This window comes from Manis javanica, chromosome 2 (assembly GCF_040802235.1).
Source record: "Manis javanica isolate MJ-LG chromosome 2, MJ_LKY, whole genome shotgun sequence".
Taxonomy (NCBI): domain Eukaryota; kingdom Metazoa; phylum Chordata; class Mammalia; order Pholidota; family Manidae; genus Manis; species Manis javanica.
Window position 1 is genome coordinate 175,372,904 of NC_133157.1, and position 19,293 is coordinate 175,392,196.

Sequence of the window (19,293 nt, forward strand, 5' to 3'; positions counted from 1 at the left end):
GAAATTAAAAGCAGATTGGATATGGTGGAGGAGACGATAAGTGAAATAGAAACTACAGAGGAAGAATACAAAGAAGGTGAGGCACAAAGAGAAAAAAGGATCTCTAAGAATGAAAGAATATTGAGAGAACTGTGTGACCAATCCAAATGGAACAATATTCACATTATAGGGGTACCAGAAGAAGGAGAAAGAAAGGGATAGAAAGTGTCTTTGAGGAGGTAATTGCTGAAAACTTCCCCAATCTGGGGAAGGAGATAGTCTCTTAGGCCACAGAGATACACAGATCTCCCAACAAGAAGGGACCCAAGGAAGACAACCCCAAGACATATAGTAATTAAAATGGCAAAGATCAAGGATAAGGACAGATTATTAAAAGCAGCCAGAGAGAGAAATAACATCACATACAAAGGAAAGCCCATCAGGCTAACATCAGACTTCTCAGCAGAAACCTTACAGGCCAGAAAGGAGTGGCATGATGTATTTAATGCAATGAAGCAGAAGGGCCTGAAACCAAGATTACTTTATCTGGGGAGATTATCATTTACATTTGAAGGAGGGATTAAACAATTTCCAGATAAGCAAAAGCTGAGAGAATTTACCTCCCACAAACCATCTCTACAGTCTATTCTGGGGGGACTGCTATAGACAGAAGTGTTCCTAAGGTTAAATAGCTGTCACCAGAGGTAATAAAACCACAGTAAAGAAAGTAGAACAGCTAATTACTAAGCAAATGCAAAATTAATTTAACTGTCCCCAAAGTCAATCCAGGGATAGACAAAGAGTACAGAATATCATACCTAATATATAAAGAATGGAGAAGGAAGAAAAAGTAGGAGGATAAGAAAAGAACCTTTCGATTGTGTTTGTAATAACATATTAAGTGAGATAAGTTAGACTCTTACATAGCATGAAACTTCACCTTGAACCTTCGGTAACCACGAATCTAAAGTATGCAACGGCAGTAAATACATACCTATCGATAATTACCGTAAATGTAAATGGATTGAATGCACCAATCAAAAGACATAGGGTCACTGAATGGATAAAAAAACAAGACCCATCTATATGCTGCCTACAAGATACTCACTTTAAATCCAAGGACCTACGTAGACTAAAAGTGAAGGGATGGAAAAAGATATTTCATGCAACTAATGGAGAAAAAAGCAGAAGTTGCAGTACTTGTATCAGACAAAATAGACTTCAAAACAAAACAAAGACAAAACAAAGAAACACAAGAGACAAAGAAGGACATTACATAATGATAAAGGGGTCAAAGCAACAAGAAGATATAACCATTATAAATATTTAAGCTCCAAACACAGGAGCACCTCCATATGTGAAACAAACACTAATGAATTAAAAAGGGAAATAGAATGCAATGCATTCATTCTAGGAGACTTCAGTACTCCAATCACTTTGAAGGACAGATCAAAGAGACAGAAAATAAGTAAGGAGACAGAGGCACTGAACAACACATTAGAATAGATGGACCTCACAGACATCTACAGAACTCTACACCCAAAAGTAGCCGAATACACACTCTTCTCAAGTGCACATGGAACGTTTTCAAGAATAGATCATATACTAGGCCACAAAAAGAGACTCAGTAAATTCAGAAAGATTGAAATTGTACCAAGCAGTTTCTCAGACCACAAAGATATGAAACTAGAAATAAATAATGCAAAGAAAATGAAAAATCCCACAAACACATGGAGGTTTCACAACATGCTCCTAAATAACCAATGGACCAATGACCAAATAAAAACAGGGATCAAGCAATATATGGAGACAAATGACAACAATAATTCAACACCGCAAAATCTGTGGGATGCAGCCAAGGCCGTGCTAAGAGGAAAGTATATTGCAATACAGGCCTACCTCAGGAAAGAGGAACAATCCCATGTAAGCAGTCTAAACTCACAATTAATGAAACTAGAAAAAGAAGAACAAATGAGGAACAAAGTCAGGAGAAGGAGGGACATAATAAAGATTAGAGCAGAAATAAATAAAATCGAGAAGAATAAAACAGTAGAAAGATTCAGTGAAAGTAAGAGTTGGGTCTTCAAAGAAATAAACAAAATAGATAAACCCCTAGCCAGACTTATCAAGAAAAAAAAGAGAGTCTACACACATAAACAGAATCAGAAATGGGAAAGCAAAAATCACTACGGACACCACAGAAATACAAAGAATTATGAGAGAATACTATGAAAAATTATATGCTAACAATCTAGATAACCTAGAAGAAAAGGACAACTTTTTAGAAAAATACAACCTTTCAAGGCTGACCAAGGAAGAAACAGAAAATCTGAACAGACCAATTACCAGCAACGAAATTGAACTGGTAATCAAAAAACATACCTAAGAACAAAACTCCTGACCAAGATGGTTTCACCGCTGAATTTCATCAAGCAATTAGTGAAGACCTAATACCTGTTCTTAAAGTTTTCCAAAAAATAGAAGAGCAGGGAGTAATTCCAAACTCATTCTATGAGGCCAGCATCACTCTAATACCAAAACCAATCAGAGACATGACAAAAAAAATTACAGATCAATATCCCCACTGAACATAGATGCAAAAATACTCAACAAAATATTAGCAAACCGAATTCAAAAATACATGAAAAGGATCATACACCATGACCAAGTGGGATTCATCCCAGGGATGCGAGGATGATACAACATTTGAAAATCCATCAACATCACCCACCACATCAACAAAAGAAAGACAAAAACCACATGATCATCTCCATAGATGCGGAAAAAGCATTCGACAAAAGTCAACATCCATTACTGATAAAAAATCTCAACAAAATTGGTATAGAGAGCAAGTACATCAACATAATAAAGGCCATATATGACAAACCCACAGCCAACATTATACTGAACAGTGAGAAGCTGAAAGCTTTTCCTTTACGATCGGGAACAAGACAAGCATGCCCACTTTCCCCACTTCTATTCAACGTTGTACTGGAGGTCCTAGCCACAGCAATCAGACAACACAAAGAAATAAAAGGCATCCAGACTGGTAAGGAAGAAGTTATGCAGATGACATGATATCGCACATAAAAAACCCTAAAGAATCCACTCCAAAACTACTAGATCTAATACCTGAATTCAGCAAAGTTGCAGGATACAAAATTAATAAACAGAAATTGGCATTCCTATACACTAACAATGAACTAGCAGAGAGAGGAATCAGGAAAATAATTCCATTCACCACTGCATCAAAAATAAAAAAATACCTAGGAATAAACCTAACCAAGGAAGTGAAAGACCTATACTCTGAAAACTACAAGACACTCGTGAGAGAAATTAAAGAAGATACCAATAAATGGTAAAACATCCCGTGCTCATGGATAGGAAGAATTAATATTGTCAAAATGGCCATCCTGCCTAAAGCAATCTACAGGTTCAATGCAATTACTATCAAAATACCAACAGTATTCTTCAATGAACTAGAGAAAATCATCCTAAAATTCATATGGAACCACAAAATACCCAAATACCCAAAGCACTTCTGAGAAGGAAGAATAAAGCAGGGGGAATTATGCTCCCCAACTTCTAGCTCTATTACAAAGCCACATTAATTAATACAATTTGGTACTGGCACAAGAACAGACCCACAGACCAATGGAACAGACTAGAGGGCCCTGATATAAACCCAACCATATATGGTCAATTAATATATGATAAAGGAGCCATGGACATACAATGGGGAAATGACAGACTCTTCAACAGCTGGTGTTGGCAAAACTGGACAGCTACATGCAAGAGAATGAAACTGGATTATTGTCTAACCCCATTCACACAAGTCAACTCGAAATGGATTAGACTTGAATGTAAGTCATGAAACCATAAAACTCTTAGAAGACAACATAGGCAAACATCTCCTGAATATAAGCATGAGTACCTTCTTCCGGAACACATCTCCTCAAGAAAGGGAAACAAAAGCAAAAAGGAACTCATGGGACTACATCAAACAAAAAGTTTCTGTACAGCAAAGGACACCATCGACAGAACAAAAAGGCATCCTACAGTATGGGAGACTATATTTTTAAATAGCATATCCTACAAGGAGTTAACATCCAAAATATATAAAGAACTTACATGCCTCAACACCGAAAAAGCAAATAACCCAATTAAGAAATGGGCAGAGGATATAAAGAGACAGTTCTCCAAAGAAGAAATTCAGATGGCCAAAAAGACACAAGACAATATGTTTCACATCACTAATCATCAGGGAAATGCAAATTGAAACCACAACGAGATATCACCTCACACCAGTAAAGATGGCCAGCATTGAAAAAATTAAGAACAACAAATCCTGGCAAGGATGCAGAGAAAGGTGAACACTCCTACACTGCTGGTGGGAACGTAAGCTAGTTTAACCATTGTGGAAAGCAATATGGAGGATCCTCAAAAAACTAAAAATAGAAATAGCATTTGACCCAGGAATCCCACTCCTTTGAATTTATCCAAAGAATACAACTTCTCAGATTCAAAAAGACATATAAACCCCTATGTTTATTGCAGCACTTTTTACAATAGCCAAGATAGGGAAGCAACCTAAGTGTCCATCAGTAGATGAATGGATAAAGAAGATGTGGTACATATACACAATGGAATACTATTCAGCCATAACAAAAGAAACAAATCCTACCATTTGCAACAACGTGGATGTAATTGGAGGACATTATGCTCAGTGAAACAGCCAGGTGGAGAAAGACAAATGCCAAATGATTTCCCTCATTTGTGGAGTATAACAGTGAAGCAAAACTGAAGGAACAAAATGGCAGCAGACTCAGAATCTCCAAGAATGACCTAGTGGTTACCAAAGGGGAGGGGTGTGGGAGACTGGGTGCGGAGGGAGGGAGAAGGGGATTGAGGGTTATTATGCTTAGTATGCATGGTGTGGGGGATCACAGAGAGAACAGTGTAGCACAGAGAAGGCACATAGTGAACCTGTGGCATCTTGCTGCACTGATGGACAGTGACTGTGTTGGGGTATGGGTGGGGACTTGATAATATGGGTAAATATAGTAACCACATTGTTTTTTCATGTGAAACCTTCATAAGAGTCTATATCAATAGTACCTCAATAAAAAATTAAAAAAAAAAAAAAAGAATTGAATTGGTAATTAAAGAACTACCTGAGAAGAAAACTCCTGGACCAGATAACTTGCCTGCGAATTTTTTCAAACATTTAGAAAGACCTAATACCCATTGTCCTTAAAGTTTTCCAAAGAGTAGTAGAGGAGGGACCAATTCCAAACTCACTCTATGAGGCCAGCATCACTCTAATACCAAAACCAAGCAAAGACACCACAAAAAAGAAAATTATAGACCAATATCCTTAATGAACATAGAGGCAAAAATCCTCAACAAAATATTAGCAAACCAAATTCAAAAATACATCAAAAAGAAATAAATCATTATCAAGTAGGATTTATTCCAGGGATGTGAGGGTTGTACAATATTTGAAAATACATCATCATCATCATCCACATCATCAAAAAGAAGGACAAAAACCATATGATCATATCCATAGATGCCGAAAAATCATTAGACAAAATTCAACATCCATTCATGATAAAAACTCTCAAGAAAATGGGTATAGAGGACAAGTACATCAATATAATAAAGGCCATATATGACAAACCCACAGCCAGCATCACACTTAAAAGTGAAAAGCTGACAACTTTTCCTCTAAGAAAGGGAACAAGACAAGCATGCCCACTTTTCCCACTTCTATTCAACAGAGTACTGGAGATCCTATCCACGGCAATCAGACAACACAAAGAAATAAAAGGCATCCAGACTGGCAAGGAAGAACTTAAACTGTCACTGTTTTCAGATGACCTGATATTATACATAAAAAACCCTAAACACTCCACCAAAAAACTAATAGAACTAATAACTGAATTCAGCTAAGTTACAGGATACAAAATCAATATACAGCAATCTGTTCCATTCCTATATACTAATGATGACCTAGCGGAAAGAGAAATCAGAAAAACAACTCCATTCATAAATGCATCAAAAAGAATAAAATACTTAGGAATAAACCTAACCAAGGAAGTGAAACACCTACTACCTAAAAACTACAAGACACACATGAGACAAATTAAAGGAAACATCAATAAAAGAAAATACATCCTGTGCTCATGGATAGGAAGAATTAATATTGTCAAAATGGGAACCCTGCCTAAAGCAGTTTACAGATTCGTTGCACTCTCTGTCAAAATACCAACAGAATTCTTCAACAAACTAGAATAAATAGTTCTAAAATTCATATGGAACCAAAAAAGACCCTGAATAGCCAAAGCAATCCTGAGACAGAAGAACAAAGCTGGGGGAATCAGGCTGTTACTTCAAGCTCTACTACAAAGCCACAGTAATAAAAACAGTATGGTATTAGCACAAGAACAGAATGATAGATCAATGGAATAGAACAGATAGCCCAGATATAAACCCACACAGATATAGTCAATTAATATATGATAAAGGAGCCATGGATATACGATGGAGAAATGGCAGCCTCTTCAACAACTGGTGTTGGCAAAACTGGACAGCTACATGGAAGAGAATGAAACTGGATTATTGTCTAACTCCATACACAAAAGTAAATTCGAAATGGATCAAAGACCTGAATGTAAGTCATGAAACCACTGAACTCTTAGAAGAAAACAGGCAAAAATCTCCTGAATATAAACACAAGCAACTTTTTTCTGAGCAATCTCCTCAGACAACAGAAACAAAAGTAACAATGAACACATGGGACTACATCAAATCAAAAAGTTTCTGTATGGAAAAGGACACCATCAACAGAACAAAAAGGCATCCTACAGTATGCGAGAATATCTTCGTAAATGACATATATAGAGAACTCACATGCCTCAACACCCAAAAAGCAAATAACCCAATTAAAAAATGGGAGGAGGATATGAAGAGACAATTCTCCAAAGAAGAAACTCAGATGGCCAACAGACACATGAAAAGATGCTCCACATCACTCATCATCAGGGAAATGCAAATTAAAACCACAATGAGATACCACCTCACACCAGTAAGGATGGCCAGCATTGAAAAGACTAAGAACAACAAATCCTGGCAAGGATGCAGAGAAAGGGGAATCCTCCTATACTGCTGGTGGGAATGGAAGCTAGTTCAACCATTGTGGAAATCAATATGGAGGTTCTTCAAAAAACTAAAAATAGAAATACCATTTGACCCGGGAATCCCACTTCTTGGAATTTACCCAAAGAATACAACTTCTCAGACTCAAAAAGACACATGCACCCCTGTGTTTATTGCAGCATTATTTACAATAGCCAAGATATGGAAGCAACTTAAGTGTTCATCAGTAGATGAATGGAAGAAGAAGACATGATACATATACACAATGGAATAGTATTCAGTCATAATAAACAAATCCTAACATTTGCAACAACATGGATGGAGCTGGAGGATATAGTGCTCAGTGAAATAAGCCAGGCAGAGAAAGACAAGTGCCAAATGATTTCCCTCATTTGCGGAGTATAACAATGAAGCAAAACTGAAGGAACAAAACAGCAGCAGACTCACAGACTCCAAGAAAGGACTAGTGGTTACCAAAGGGAAGGGGTGTGGGAGGATGGGTGGAGAGGGAGATGGGCATTGAGGGGTATTCTGTTTAGTACATACGGTGTGGGGGTCACGGGGAGAACAGTATAGCACAGAGAAGGCAAACAGTGAATCTGTGGCATCGTACTACGCTGCAGTGACAGTGACTGCATTGGGGTATGGGTGGGAACTTCGTAATATGGGAGAATGTAGTAACCACATTGTTTTTTCATGTAAAACCTTCATAAGAGTATGTATCAATAATACCTTAATAAAAAAAAAAAAGACAGAAAACAAATCCTACCATTTGCAACAACATGGATCGAACTAGAAGGTATTATGCTCAGTCAAATCAGCCAGGTGGAGAAAGACAAGTACCAAATGATTTCACTCATTTGTGGAGTATAACGACAAAGCAAAACTGAAGGAACAAAACAGCAGCAGACTCAGTCTCCAAAAAGGGATTAGTAGTTACCAAAGGAAAGGGACTGTGAAGGGCAGGAGAAGGGGATTAAGGGTTAAGGGACATTATAATTAGCACTCACATTAAAGGTAGGTCACGGGGAAGGCAATACAGCATGGAGAAAACAAGTAATGACTCTATAGCATCTTATGCTGATGGAGTGATTGCAATGGGGTGGGGGTGGGGGGACTTTATAATATGCATGAATGTTGAAACCACAGTATTGTTTATGTGAACCATCACAGGGTTGTATATCAATGATATTTTAATAAAAAAATAAATAAATGGCAGGTAACCATGGCCATTGGTGGCTAAAAAAAACAAAAAACAAAGAAAGATTTCAAAGTTTAAGCTCTTTCTAGTATTTAAAGAAAATTTAAGTCTCAAAGCTTCCAAAAATTTATAGATACCCCAACTAAGAGATATTAGAGACTAACAGTCTATACTCTTAATTGAAATTTTAATTGTTTACAAAGAGATGCTAAAAAAATGTGAAAATGCATGTAAGCACACTGCTAATACTGTATTGAGTACATAATAAATCCTTAATATTTATGGGAAATATTTGAAAAATTTCAATATATAAAATGGAAAGGGAATTTCAAATTAGTTTTCATCATTTAACAGCATTTAAAAGTACTTAAAAAGTACAAATAGAGCCACGTCATTGGGGTGTATAAAGAAAAACTCGGACAAATTCTTTCACTAGAGGCAATCCAGTTCAAGATCTTTCTATAAAAATTTTAGTTTGAATTTCTTTTATATTCTCAAAGAAATTCCTTCGTCAAGGATATTACTATTTTTAAGAGTTAAAAAATTTTCCAAACTACTTTCCAGAAGTGTGTACTATTTTATACTTCACCTTTTCTGTGCCAACAGTGAATATTGCTTTTCTTTGCTCACCTTAATAAAAAAATAGTATGTCTTTTGAATTTTGATTTAACAATGAGATTTTTGTAACATGATACTGAACATGAAGGAACCATGCCCTTGTGCTATTCATGAGCCATAGCTGTTGGGTGGGAAAGAGTAAGTGGGTGCTGTGTAAGGAGGAGATATTTCCATCTTCCATTCCAAGTAGATGAGATTCTTCTTGGAGTTCAGAAGCCTTTAGACATTGTCACAGCAGGCAGAAAACGAATTTAACAAAGGAAAGTTAATGGTAGCTCACATTAGAGAGAAAAAGCTACATCACTTCATTGTCACATAAAGAATCATACAGATCATGTTCCAGAGAAAAGCAGTCTTTCAAAGAAATCATTTTTGAAAGAATTACTGTATTCTAATCAAATGCATAAGCAAAAGTTAGCAATCAATGGTAGGTATGGTGTAAGAAGCAAATATCCCAGAACAGACAGCAAAAGAATAGAGATGGTATCAGAAATACTGTTTTAACTACACTGATAAAATACGTATCTTATCGGTTCCTAAAGGAGGTGCAACTCAGGACTGATGGTAATATTCAGTATACGTATTTACATTTTTTTCTTCAAATACAGGTAATAATAAAATGCCTAGTTTTCGTAATTTAATGTACTCAATTACTTTCAACAATCTGTTATCTTCACAAAGTCGAGTTAAAGAATTCCTTCAGGTAGTCATAGATCAATATTAAGAACGGGGAGGAGGACCCAGTCAATACAGCCAAAGGCCTGCTGCTTAAGGTAGGGAGAACCAGGTAAAGAGCACCCTTTAAAGAATTCAGTCTTCATGAAGTTTGTTTCATTCTAGGTGTTCCATATATTCATAATTCATGTCCTTCTCGAGAAATTTTTAACTGTTTTTAAGCGGAAGAAATAGCATCAGTTTTCAACATGAATGCTTTTATTACTATTTAGCATCAATAGTATTTCTAAAAGCATTTCAAATACTCCCTTCCTACCTGAAAAGGTAGGAATACATACCTTTTTGAATTTCTTGAAGTTCTTTAGCTGACCATAATCATCACTTACACTGGATGCATTTCTGGAGGTAGAGTTATTGACCACCAGTGATCTAAACTCAGTCAGTAACACCTTCCTTGGAAGCATCTGACCATCATCCAAAAGTTCATCATTGTTCTTAAATGGGATTAAGGTGGATAGACAAGAAGAAATAAGAAGGAAAAGGAAAATTACTTGTCATTTAGGGGTCCACAGAAAAGAAGTTCAAATACATGAAAAAATAATAAAAAAAGGTTCATTTCTGGTACCTGAACTTTGCATTTGTAATCAAATCATATCTATTTCAAAATCAGAAAATTATTTACTCAAGCAATCTGTAACTTTAGAAATATTTATAATTCAACTCATCTTATGACAGACGGCTAAAAACGCTATCATATATTTAATTTAGAAGCCTAATCTAATAAATACCATCTCAATAAAGAATTTATTTTCTTATATATATGTTTTCTTGGTGAGAAATCTCAGTAATGACTGCTTTCCAATAAAACTGTTCAATGACATTATTTTACAATTTGTCCTACAAGTTCTCATGTACCCTTGGATTTTCAGTAATTTATTTCTTTTACTATTTTTGACAATTAAAAAAAATTTATCATTAATTCTGACACACTACCTTATTAACTGAAAGCCACTTTTTACTTCCAGAATAATAGTAAATCAACCTGAAGACTCAGTTGCTAGATGAAATTCTTTTTCAGTTACTTTTAACTAGTTACATACCAACATTGCTACAGCTGGTTGACTACCTTAGTTTTTAAACTGCTTTACTATGCATTTATAGAGAAGTTGCTAACATGACTAAGATAAAAACATGGAGAGAAAAAAATAATGAAAAAGTCAAAATAAAAGGTTCATCTGATAATAACAGAATGTAATCAGGAATTCCAATAAAATAACAATTACCTAATTCTTTTGTATTCAGTTTTAGATTTACAATTATTTCACATCCATTACTCAATCTGATATAAACAACAATCCTATTAGGAAATGTCAATCTCATTTTCTAAACAAAAGACTTGGGGTTCATAAATGTAAAGACTTGAAGGTCACCTACCTCTAGGGTAGAGGGCAGGGAATTACACTCAGGCTTTTCTCCATATTCTTTTTGCTGTACCACTATATTAATACCACCTATGCATTTCCAGAACAAGCAAATTACAAAGTAGACCAAAATTACAGAAAGAAAAATATTAACCCTAAGAATGTAAATCGACAGAAACTGATGAGATGATGATGCTCTGGAAGTCAAATCTTTATAAAGATAAAATAAATATAAATTTCCTCACAGAGAGTTCTTTAGTTGACCATAATGAATCTTTCTTGAGCTCACATTTCTTCCCAATTTCATCTTCTTCCTAAGAAACAAATATTGTTCACAGGAGTTATAAAATGGTTTCTTTCTGAAAACCTTAGACATATTCATGCTCTTGACCCAGTTATTTGACTTTCCAGTAACTTTTCTAGAGAAACTATGAGATGAGAATAGAAATATATGTAGAAAAATAGATTGTAGTACGAGTTACAAGAGCAAAGAACTGGAAGAAATCTAAATTCATAGAAGTTGCATACTTAAAGAATTTTTAACAATATGAAAAGTGATAATATAAGTAAATAAAAAGTAGCTATACATTTGCATTGATTCCAAGTTTGCAAAATAAGATGTGAAAAACAAAGTATCTCAATTATTAGTTATCTGAAGACAACAGGATAATCAAATTACTGTTTATCTTTATTTTCCATATTTCTTCGTGGTTATTTTCAGTCAAAAATAAAAACACTTTTAAAGGATTCTATCTAAATTTATGTGTAGAAGTGACTTTTCACCCTTAAACCAAGAAAAAAGTTAAATTTTTCAAGTATTATCTGTAATAAACTGGAGACTGCCTTGTATATACACTATTCTTCACATCCATATATTGAGACCATGTTCTAGACAAAAGCATATTATACAAATAGCTTTCCAATACTTTCAGTAAAACTACAATGTCTTTGGAGACAATAGGGGGCATATCGTTTTACATCAAATTTCCAATGATTTGGTTAATAAAAATTCAGAAAAATTATTTAATAAGTGAATTGGAAAGAACAGAAAACAAATACGCTTTTTGTTTGCTTAAGGACTCAAGACAATTAATGTTCTTATTTACCAATAGTAAGAATAAAAAGGTATATTCCAAGCCTCTCATGTGCCTGTTTACTGAGTACTTTCGTATAAATCACTCACTGGAAGTTGTTATCACAATCAGAACATTTTATTCCCCACACCTTCTCCCTGGCCTACTCCCTCAAACTTGCTCAGCCTCTTGAGCAAGTTTTTATTTCCTGTGTTAGAGAATCAAACTATAATGCACCCAGACACTTGGGCAATAAGCTTGGAAATTATCCCATAGTCTTTCCTCTCCATTTCTCATATTGATTAAGTCAGCAAGTCCTGGAAATTCTACCTTTGAAAGGCATCTATTGAAGCTATTCTCTCAGACTCTCTTTCCTGTTAGTATGCCCACAGCCTAGTGTAACTAAATGAATGAATGAATGACATTCTGAGAATGCTGACAAAAGGAACAGCCAAAATATTAGGGCAGACCTTTTCTTTTTCTTTTCCATTTTATGCCTTTATTAATTGTAAACCAATTACTTATTGGTACAACTTTTTATTTTGGTATAGTTAACATACAATTATATGAGCAACATTGCAGTTACTAGATTCTCCCATTATCAAGCCCCCAGCACATACCCATTACAGTCACTGTCCATCAGCATAGTAAGATGCTGTAGAGTCACTACTTGTCTTCTCTGTGCTATACTGCCTTCCCCATGGCCCGCCACCCCCACCACATTATGTGTGCTAATCGTAATGACCCTTATTCCCCTTCTCCCTCGCTTCCCACCCATCATCCCCACTACCTTTCCCTTTGGTAACTGTTATTCCATTCTTGGATTCTGTGAGTCGGCTGCTTTTTGTTCCTTCAGTTTTTGCTTTGCTGTTATACTCCACAGTGAGTGAAATCATTTGGTACTTGTCTTTCTCCACCTGAATTATTTCACTTATTATAATACCCTCTACCTCCATCCATGTTACTGCAAATGGTAGGATTTGTTTTCTTCTTATGGATAAATAATATTCCATTGTATATATGTGCCACATCTTCTTTATCCATTCATCTACTGATGGACACTTAGGTTGCTTCCATTTCTTGGCTATTGTAAATAGTGTTATGATAAATATATGGGTGCATATGTCTTCTTGAAACTGGGCTCCTGCATTCTTAGCGTAAATTCCTAGGAGTGGAATTCCTGGGTCAAATGGTATTTCTATTTTTTAGTTTTCTGAGGAATCTCCATTTTGCTTTCCACAATGGTTGAACTAATTTACATTCCACCAGCAGTGTAGGAGGGTTCCCCTTTCTCCACATCCTTACCAACATTTGTTGTTGTCTGTCTTTTGAATGTTGGCCATTCTAACTGGTGTGAGGTGATATCTCATTGTGGTTTTAATTTGCATTTCTCTGATGATTAGCAATGTGCAATGTGGAGCATCTTTTCATGTGCCTGTTGGCCATCTGAATTTTTTCTTTGGAGAAGTGTCTGTTCAGATCCTCTGCCTATTTTTTAATTGGATTATTGCTTCTGTTTGTTGAGGCTCATGAGCTCTTTATATATTTTGGATGTCAACCCCTTATAGGATATGTCATTTATGAATATATTCTCCAATACTTTAGGATGCCCTTTTGTTCTATTGGTGGTGTCCTTTGCTGTACAGAAGCTTTTCAGCTTGATATAGTCCCACTTGTTCATTTTTGTTTTGTTTCCCTTGCCCGGGTAGATATGTTCATGAAGAAGTCGCTGATGTTTATGTCCAAGAGATTTTTGCCTATTTTTTTCTAAGAGTTTTATGGCTTCATGACTTACATTCAGGTCTTTGATCCATTTCAAATTTACTTTTGTATATGGGGTTAGACAATGATCCAGTTTCATTCTCTTACATGTAGCTGTCCAGTTTTGCCAATACCAGCTGTTGAAGAGGCTGTCATTTCCCCATTGTATGTCCATGGCTCCTTTATCATATACTAATTGACCATATATGTTTGGGGTAATATCTGGACTCTCTATTCTGTTCCACTAGTCTGTGGGTGTGTTCTTGTGCCAATACCAAATTGTCTTAATTACTGTGGCTTTGTAGTAGAGCTTGAAGTTGGGAAGTGAGATCTCCCCTGCTTTATTCTTCCTTCTCAGGATTGCTTTGGCTATTCGGGGTCTTTTGTGGTTCCATATGAATTTTAAAACTATTTGTTCCAGTTTGTTGAAGAATGCTGTTGGTATTTTGATAGGGATTGCATTGAATCTGTAGATTGCATTAGGCAGGATGACCATTTGACAATATTAATTCTTCCTATCCATGAGCACGGATGTGTTTCCATTTATTGGTATCTTCTTTAATTTGTCTCATGAGTGTTTGTAGTTTTCAGGGTATAGGTCTTTCACTTCCCTGGTTAGGTTTATTCCTAGGTATTTTATTCTTTTTGATGCAACTGTGAATAGAACTGTTTTCCTGATTTATCTTTCTGCTAGTTAATCATTAGTGTTTAGGAATGCAACAGATTTCTGTGTATTAATTTTGTATCCTGCAACTTTGCTGAATTCAGGTATTAATTCTAGTAGTTTTGGAGTGGATTCTTTAGGATTTTTTATGTACAATATCATGTCATTTGCAAACAGTGACGGTTTGACTTCTACCTTGCCAATCTGGATGCCTTTTATTTCTTTGTGTTGTCTAATTGCCGTGGCTAGAACCACCAGTACTATGTTGAAGAAAAGTAGGGAGAATCGCCATCTTTGTCTTGTTCCCGATCTTAAGAGGAAAAGCTTTCGGCTTCTCACTGTTAAGTATAATGTTGGCTGTGGGTTTGTCATATATGGTCTTTATTATGTTGAGGTACTAGCCCTCTATACCCATTTTGTTGAGAGTTTTTATCATGAATGAATGTTGAACTTTATCGAATGCTTTTTCATCATCTATGGAGATGATCATGTGGTTTTTGTCCTTCTTTTTGATGATGTGGTGGATGATATTGATGGATTTTCGAATGTTGTATCATCCTTACATGCCTGGGATGAATCCCTTTTGATCATGGTGTATGATCATCTTGATATACTTTTGAATTTGGTTTGCTAGTATTTTGCTGTGGATTTTTGTCTCTATGTTCATCAGGGATACTGGTCTGTAATTTTCTTTTTTTGGGGTGTCTTTGCCTGGTTTTTGTAGAATGAGTTTGGAATTATTCCCTCCTCTTCTATTTTTTGGAAAACTTTAATGAGAATGGGTATTATGTCTTCTCTAAATGTCTGATAAAATTCAGTGGTGAATTCTTCTGGTCCGGGATTTTGTTCTTGGTAAGTTTTTTGATTACCGATTCAATTTCACTGCTGGTAACTGGTCTGTTCAGATCTTGTTTCTTCCTTGGTCAGCCTTGGAAGGTTGTTTTTTTCTAGAAAGTTGTCCATTTCTTCTAGGTTATCCAGTTTGTTAGCATATAATTTTTCATAGTATTCTCTCATAATTCTTTGTATTTCTGTGGGGTCCATCGTGATTTTTCCTTTCTCATTTCTGATTCTGTTTGTGTGTGTAGATTCTCTTTTTCTCTTAATAAGTCTGGCTAGGGATTTATCTATTTTGTTTATTTTCTCAAAGAACCAGCTCTTGGTTTCATTATTTTTTCCTGTTGTTTCATTTTTCTCAATTTTATTTATTTCTTGTCTGATCTTTATTATGTCCCTCCTTCTGCTGACTTTGGGCCTCATTTGTTCTTCTTTTTCCAGTTTCAATAACTGTGAATTTAGACTATTCATTTGGGATTGTTCTTCCTCCTTTAAATATGCCTGGATTGCTATATACTTTCCTCTTAGAACTGCCTTTGCAGTGTCCCACAGAAGTTGGGGCATTGTGCTGTTGTTTAATTTCTCTCCATATATTGCTTGATCTCTTTGAGCCATTGATTATTTAGGAGAGTGTTGTTAAGCATGTGTTTGTGAGCCTTTTTGTTTTCTTTGTTCAATTTATTTCTAGTTTTATATCTTTGTGATCTGAGAAGTTAGTTGGTACAATTTCAATCTTTTTGAATTTACTGAGGCTCTTTTTGTGGCCTAGTATGTGGTGTATTCTGGAAAATGTTCCATGTGCACTTGAGAAGAATGTGTATCTTACTTTTGGGTGGAATGTTTTATAGATGTCTGTTAGGTCCATCTGTTCTAATGTGTTGTTCAATGCCTCTGTGTCTTCTCTGTCTGGTTGATCTGTCCTTTGGAGTGAGTGGTGTGTTGAAGTCTCCTAAAATGAATGCATTGCATTCTATTTCTTCCTTTAATTGTTAGTATTTGTTTCACATATGTAGGTGCTCCTATGTTGGGTGCATAGATATTTATACTGGTTGTATCCTCTTGTTGGACTGACCCCTTTATCATTATGTAATGTCCTTCTTTGTCTCTTGTTACTTTCTTTGTTTTGAAGTCTATTTTGTCTGATACAAGTAATGCAACACTTGTTTTTCTCTCCCTATTGTTTGCATGAAATATCTTTTCCATCCATTCACTTTTAGTTTGTGTATGTCTTTGTGTTTAAAGTGAGTCTCTTGTAGGCAGCATACAGATGGGTCTTGCTTTTTTATTCATTCTGTAACTTGTCTTTTGATTGGTGCATTCAGTCCATTTATATTTAGGCTGATTATTGATAGATATGTACTTATTGCCATTGTAGGCTTTGGATTTGTGGTTACCAAAGATTCAAGGGAAATTTGTTTAGTATCTAACTGTCTAACTTAACTCACTTATTATGCTATTATAAACACAGGACAGATCTGTGTTTTTATCCTAGCATCAATACCCAGCTCAGTGACTTTGGCGAGTTACTTAACATCTCCCACTGTCAATTTCCTGATCTGTTCATGCAGATAGTACCACTTCCCTGCAGGGTTACTGTAAATAGAATGACGGTATCTAGCAAGTGGTAGCTATTAGTATTGTGCTTTGAGAGTTGCTATGGTTATAAGAGGAGGAAACCTTAATTTAGAATAGGAGGGTTAAATGAGGTGAAGAAGAGATATTCTGTAGACAGTGGGTGCTATTAAGAAGAAGAATGTTAACAAGGATGCTGACTTATGTTTGTATTTTATGAAGACTGTGAAATTCAAAAGCCAAAACTCAGGCACAGCTGTCATTTATATTACGATATACTCCTAGCAGGAGTATCTAGCCAACAACTTTCTATTTCAGTTTCTAGGAAATTTTACAGATGTGCTAGAATCTATATTCAAATCCCAAAACAGAAAATGGCAGTTTTACAATCTACCATTTTTAGTACATGCAAAAATGTGCCACAAATTGCTATTCCCTCTCCAGGAGGGAGCATATTTATTAGGACATCATAAATTCTGAAACAGTAATATAAGGGCAAAGGAAATTATGCTACACAACCATAGAACAAAATAATTATATCCCCTGATAGCACTATATTGATGTAAACCCTGGCCATTAAATGCCAAGTCTTTTCAGGTCCACAAAAGACTGTTTAATGGTTCCTATATCATTGGTGTACGGTGCTCACTTCTTATCCTTCCCAGTCTAACGCCCAATTCCTTAGGTAACATGAGACATTGAAGAATGTGCGAAGTAGGTATTTAGGAAGATCAATTAGCAGGCACACAGGATGAATCAAAGAGTTCTATGGGTAAAACCACAACCATTCAGAACTGTAGCCACTGTAAGCAGTGGACCAATCTCAAATAAAATTTAAGGGGGAAAAAAAGCTATTAAAAAAAAGATTAAAGTATGTAATAGTATAAGACAACCAGAGAAATAAAATAAAATCATATCAGAAAAAATCAGAAATAAAAACAAGAGGAAAGAGTACCACAAGGGTAATGCATTTGCAAAGACATGGCCAAAATAATATAAATAGGCCCTAACTTCCTAAAGACTAAATATTTGTAATACTAAGTAACTTGAACACAGTACAGTCTGGAACAATCTGTAGCTAAACTGACAATGTAAATTCATAATGCAAGAAGATACATGTATCTTTATAAAGAGCTGTAAATTTAGTACACTTAGGAAATAAACCCTTGGATTTCATCAAATGCTACATTAAACAACTTAAGTAGCTCTCCGCTATAGTGCAAACTGCTACAGAAATGACTTACAGGATATATTAAAACACTTGGTTCAATCAATCTCCTTGTAAAGAAACAGCTAATCTTAAACCTGTCAAAGATTTAACAGTGCATAAAGGACTCTCTGTTGAGGAAGTTCTCAATCTGGCTAAAAGATATCTCAGCATCTGTTCTCTTTCCTCCCTGCTAATACAACTCTAAGTTTGTTAGGAATGGCAATGTGCCAAGCTTAAAACATTTTCCAGACTCTCACAGACTGACGGTGAGAGATGGAGTGGCACAGCCCCATGACTAAAATCTGGTCAAGAACCAAAGTGTGGTTTCTGAGGAAGCTCCTTGAAAAGTGGTAAGGAACTCAAGTAGAAAGGCTTTTACCCAGTCTCTTCTCCACTTTGTTCTTCCTCCCTGAAAAGATGACATGATGGCTAGAGGTGCCATCTCTTTAACAGAAAGAGAGACACTTAGGAAATTTATCTCATAGAACTGCCAAGCAGCTTTGGTTACCTAAATTTGGGCTTCTTTTATAGGGAAAAAAACAACACAAAAATAAAACATCTTATTTAAACACTGATTTTTAATTTTTAAACAAAACCAAAGGAATTGTTAATACAATGAGGGAACTTTTTCTGGAAAAAAAATTGGATGTACTGAAATCTGGATCTCTGGGGCTTTGGTCCCAGAACTTATATTTTTAAAAAGCTCACAGGTGAGTCTGATGCAACTTGTCCACAAAAGGGCATCAGGAGTCACTCAAGAAATAAATAATGAGGATTCCCTCCCTCGTATGAAGAAGCCAATAAATAGAATAAATAGAACATAAACTTTGTTTTTTCAATAGTACTTACTGATTTACATAGTGCTTGATAGACACTAAGTTCTCAACAAATGCTTACTGACAGTAGTACCTTCCAATTACTTAATCCTTATCCTTTTATTTAGCCCTGTACTTATCTAGCAGCCATCTACATAGGCAACTTACTGATGCGTAAAATATGAAATAATCTTAAGAGTTTTCTTAAGAGTTTAGGTCAAAGTGGGTAAGGAAAAATGATTAACATTCAAGAAAACAGGATAGAACATTAAAGATCAAAATGAAAATAAAAATTGCTAGTGATGT

The 19,293-nt window shown here is 35.5% G+C and overlaps 1 protein-coding gene across 3 annotated transcripts in view; it reads right to left on the reverse strand.

Moving 5' to 3' along the window:
- Positions 1–19,293, reverse strand: part of NBN (nibrin) — a 90,962-nt gene that overhangs the window by 15,723 nt on the left and 55,946 nt on the right. For all 3 annotated transcript variants that reach the window (XM_036995409.2, XM_073229804.1, XM_073229802.1), the window contains 2 exons: positions 11,301–11,369; positions 9,973–10,128 (listed from right to left, as the gene is read on the reverse strand). In XM_036995409.2, coding sequence (XP_036851304.2) covers positions 9,973–10,128; positions 11,301–11,369 — 225 coding nt within the window. The remainder of the gene's footprint in view (positions 1–9,972; positions 10,129–11,300; positions 11,370–19,293) is intronic.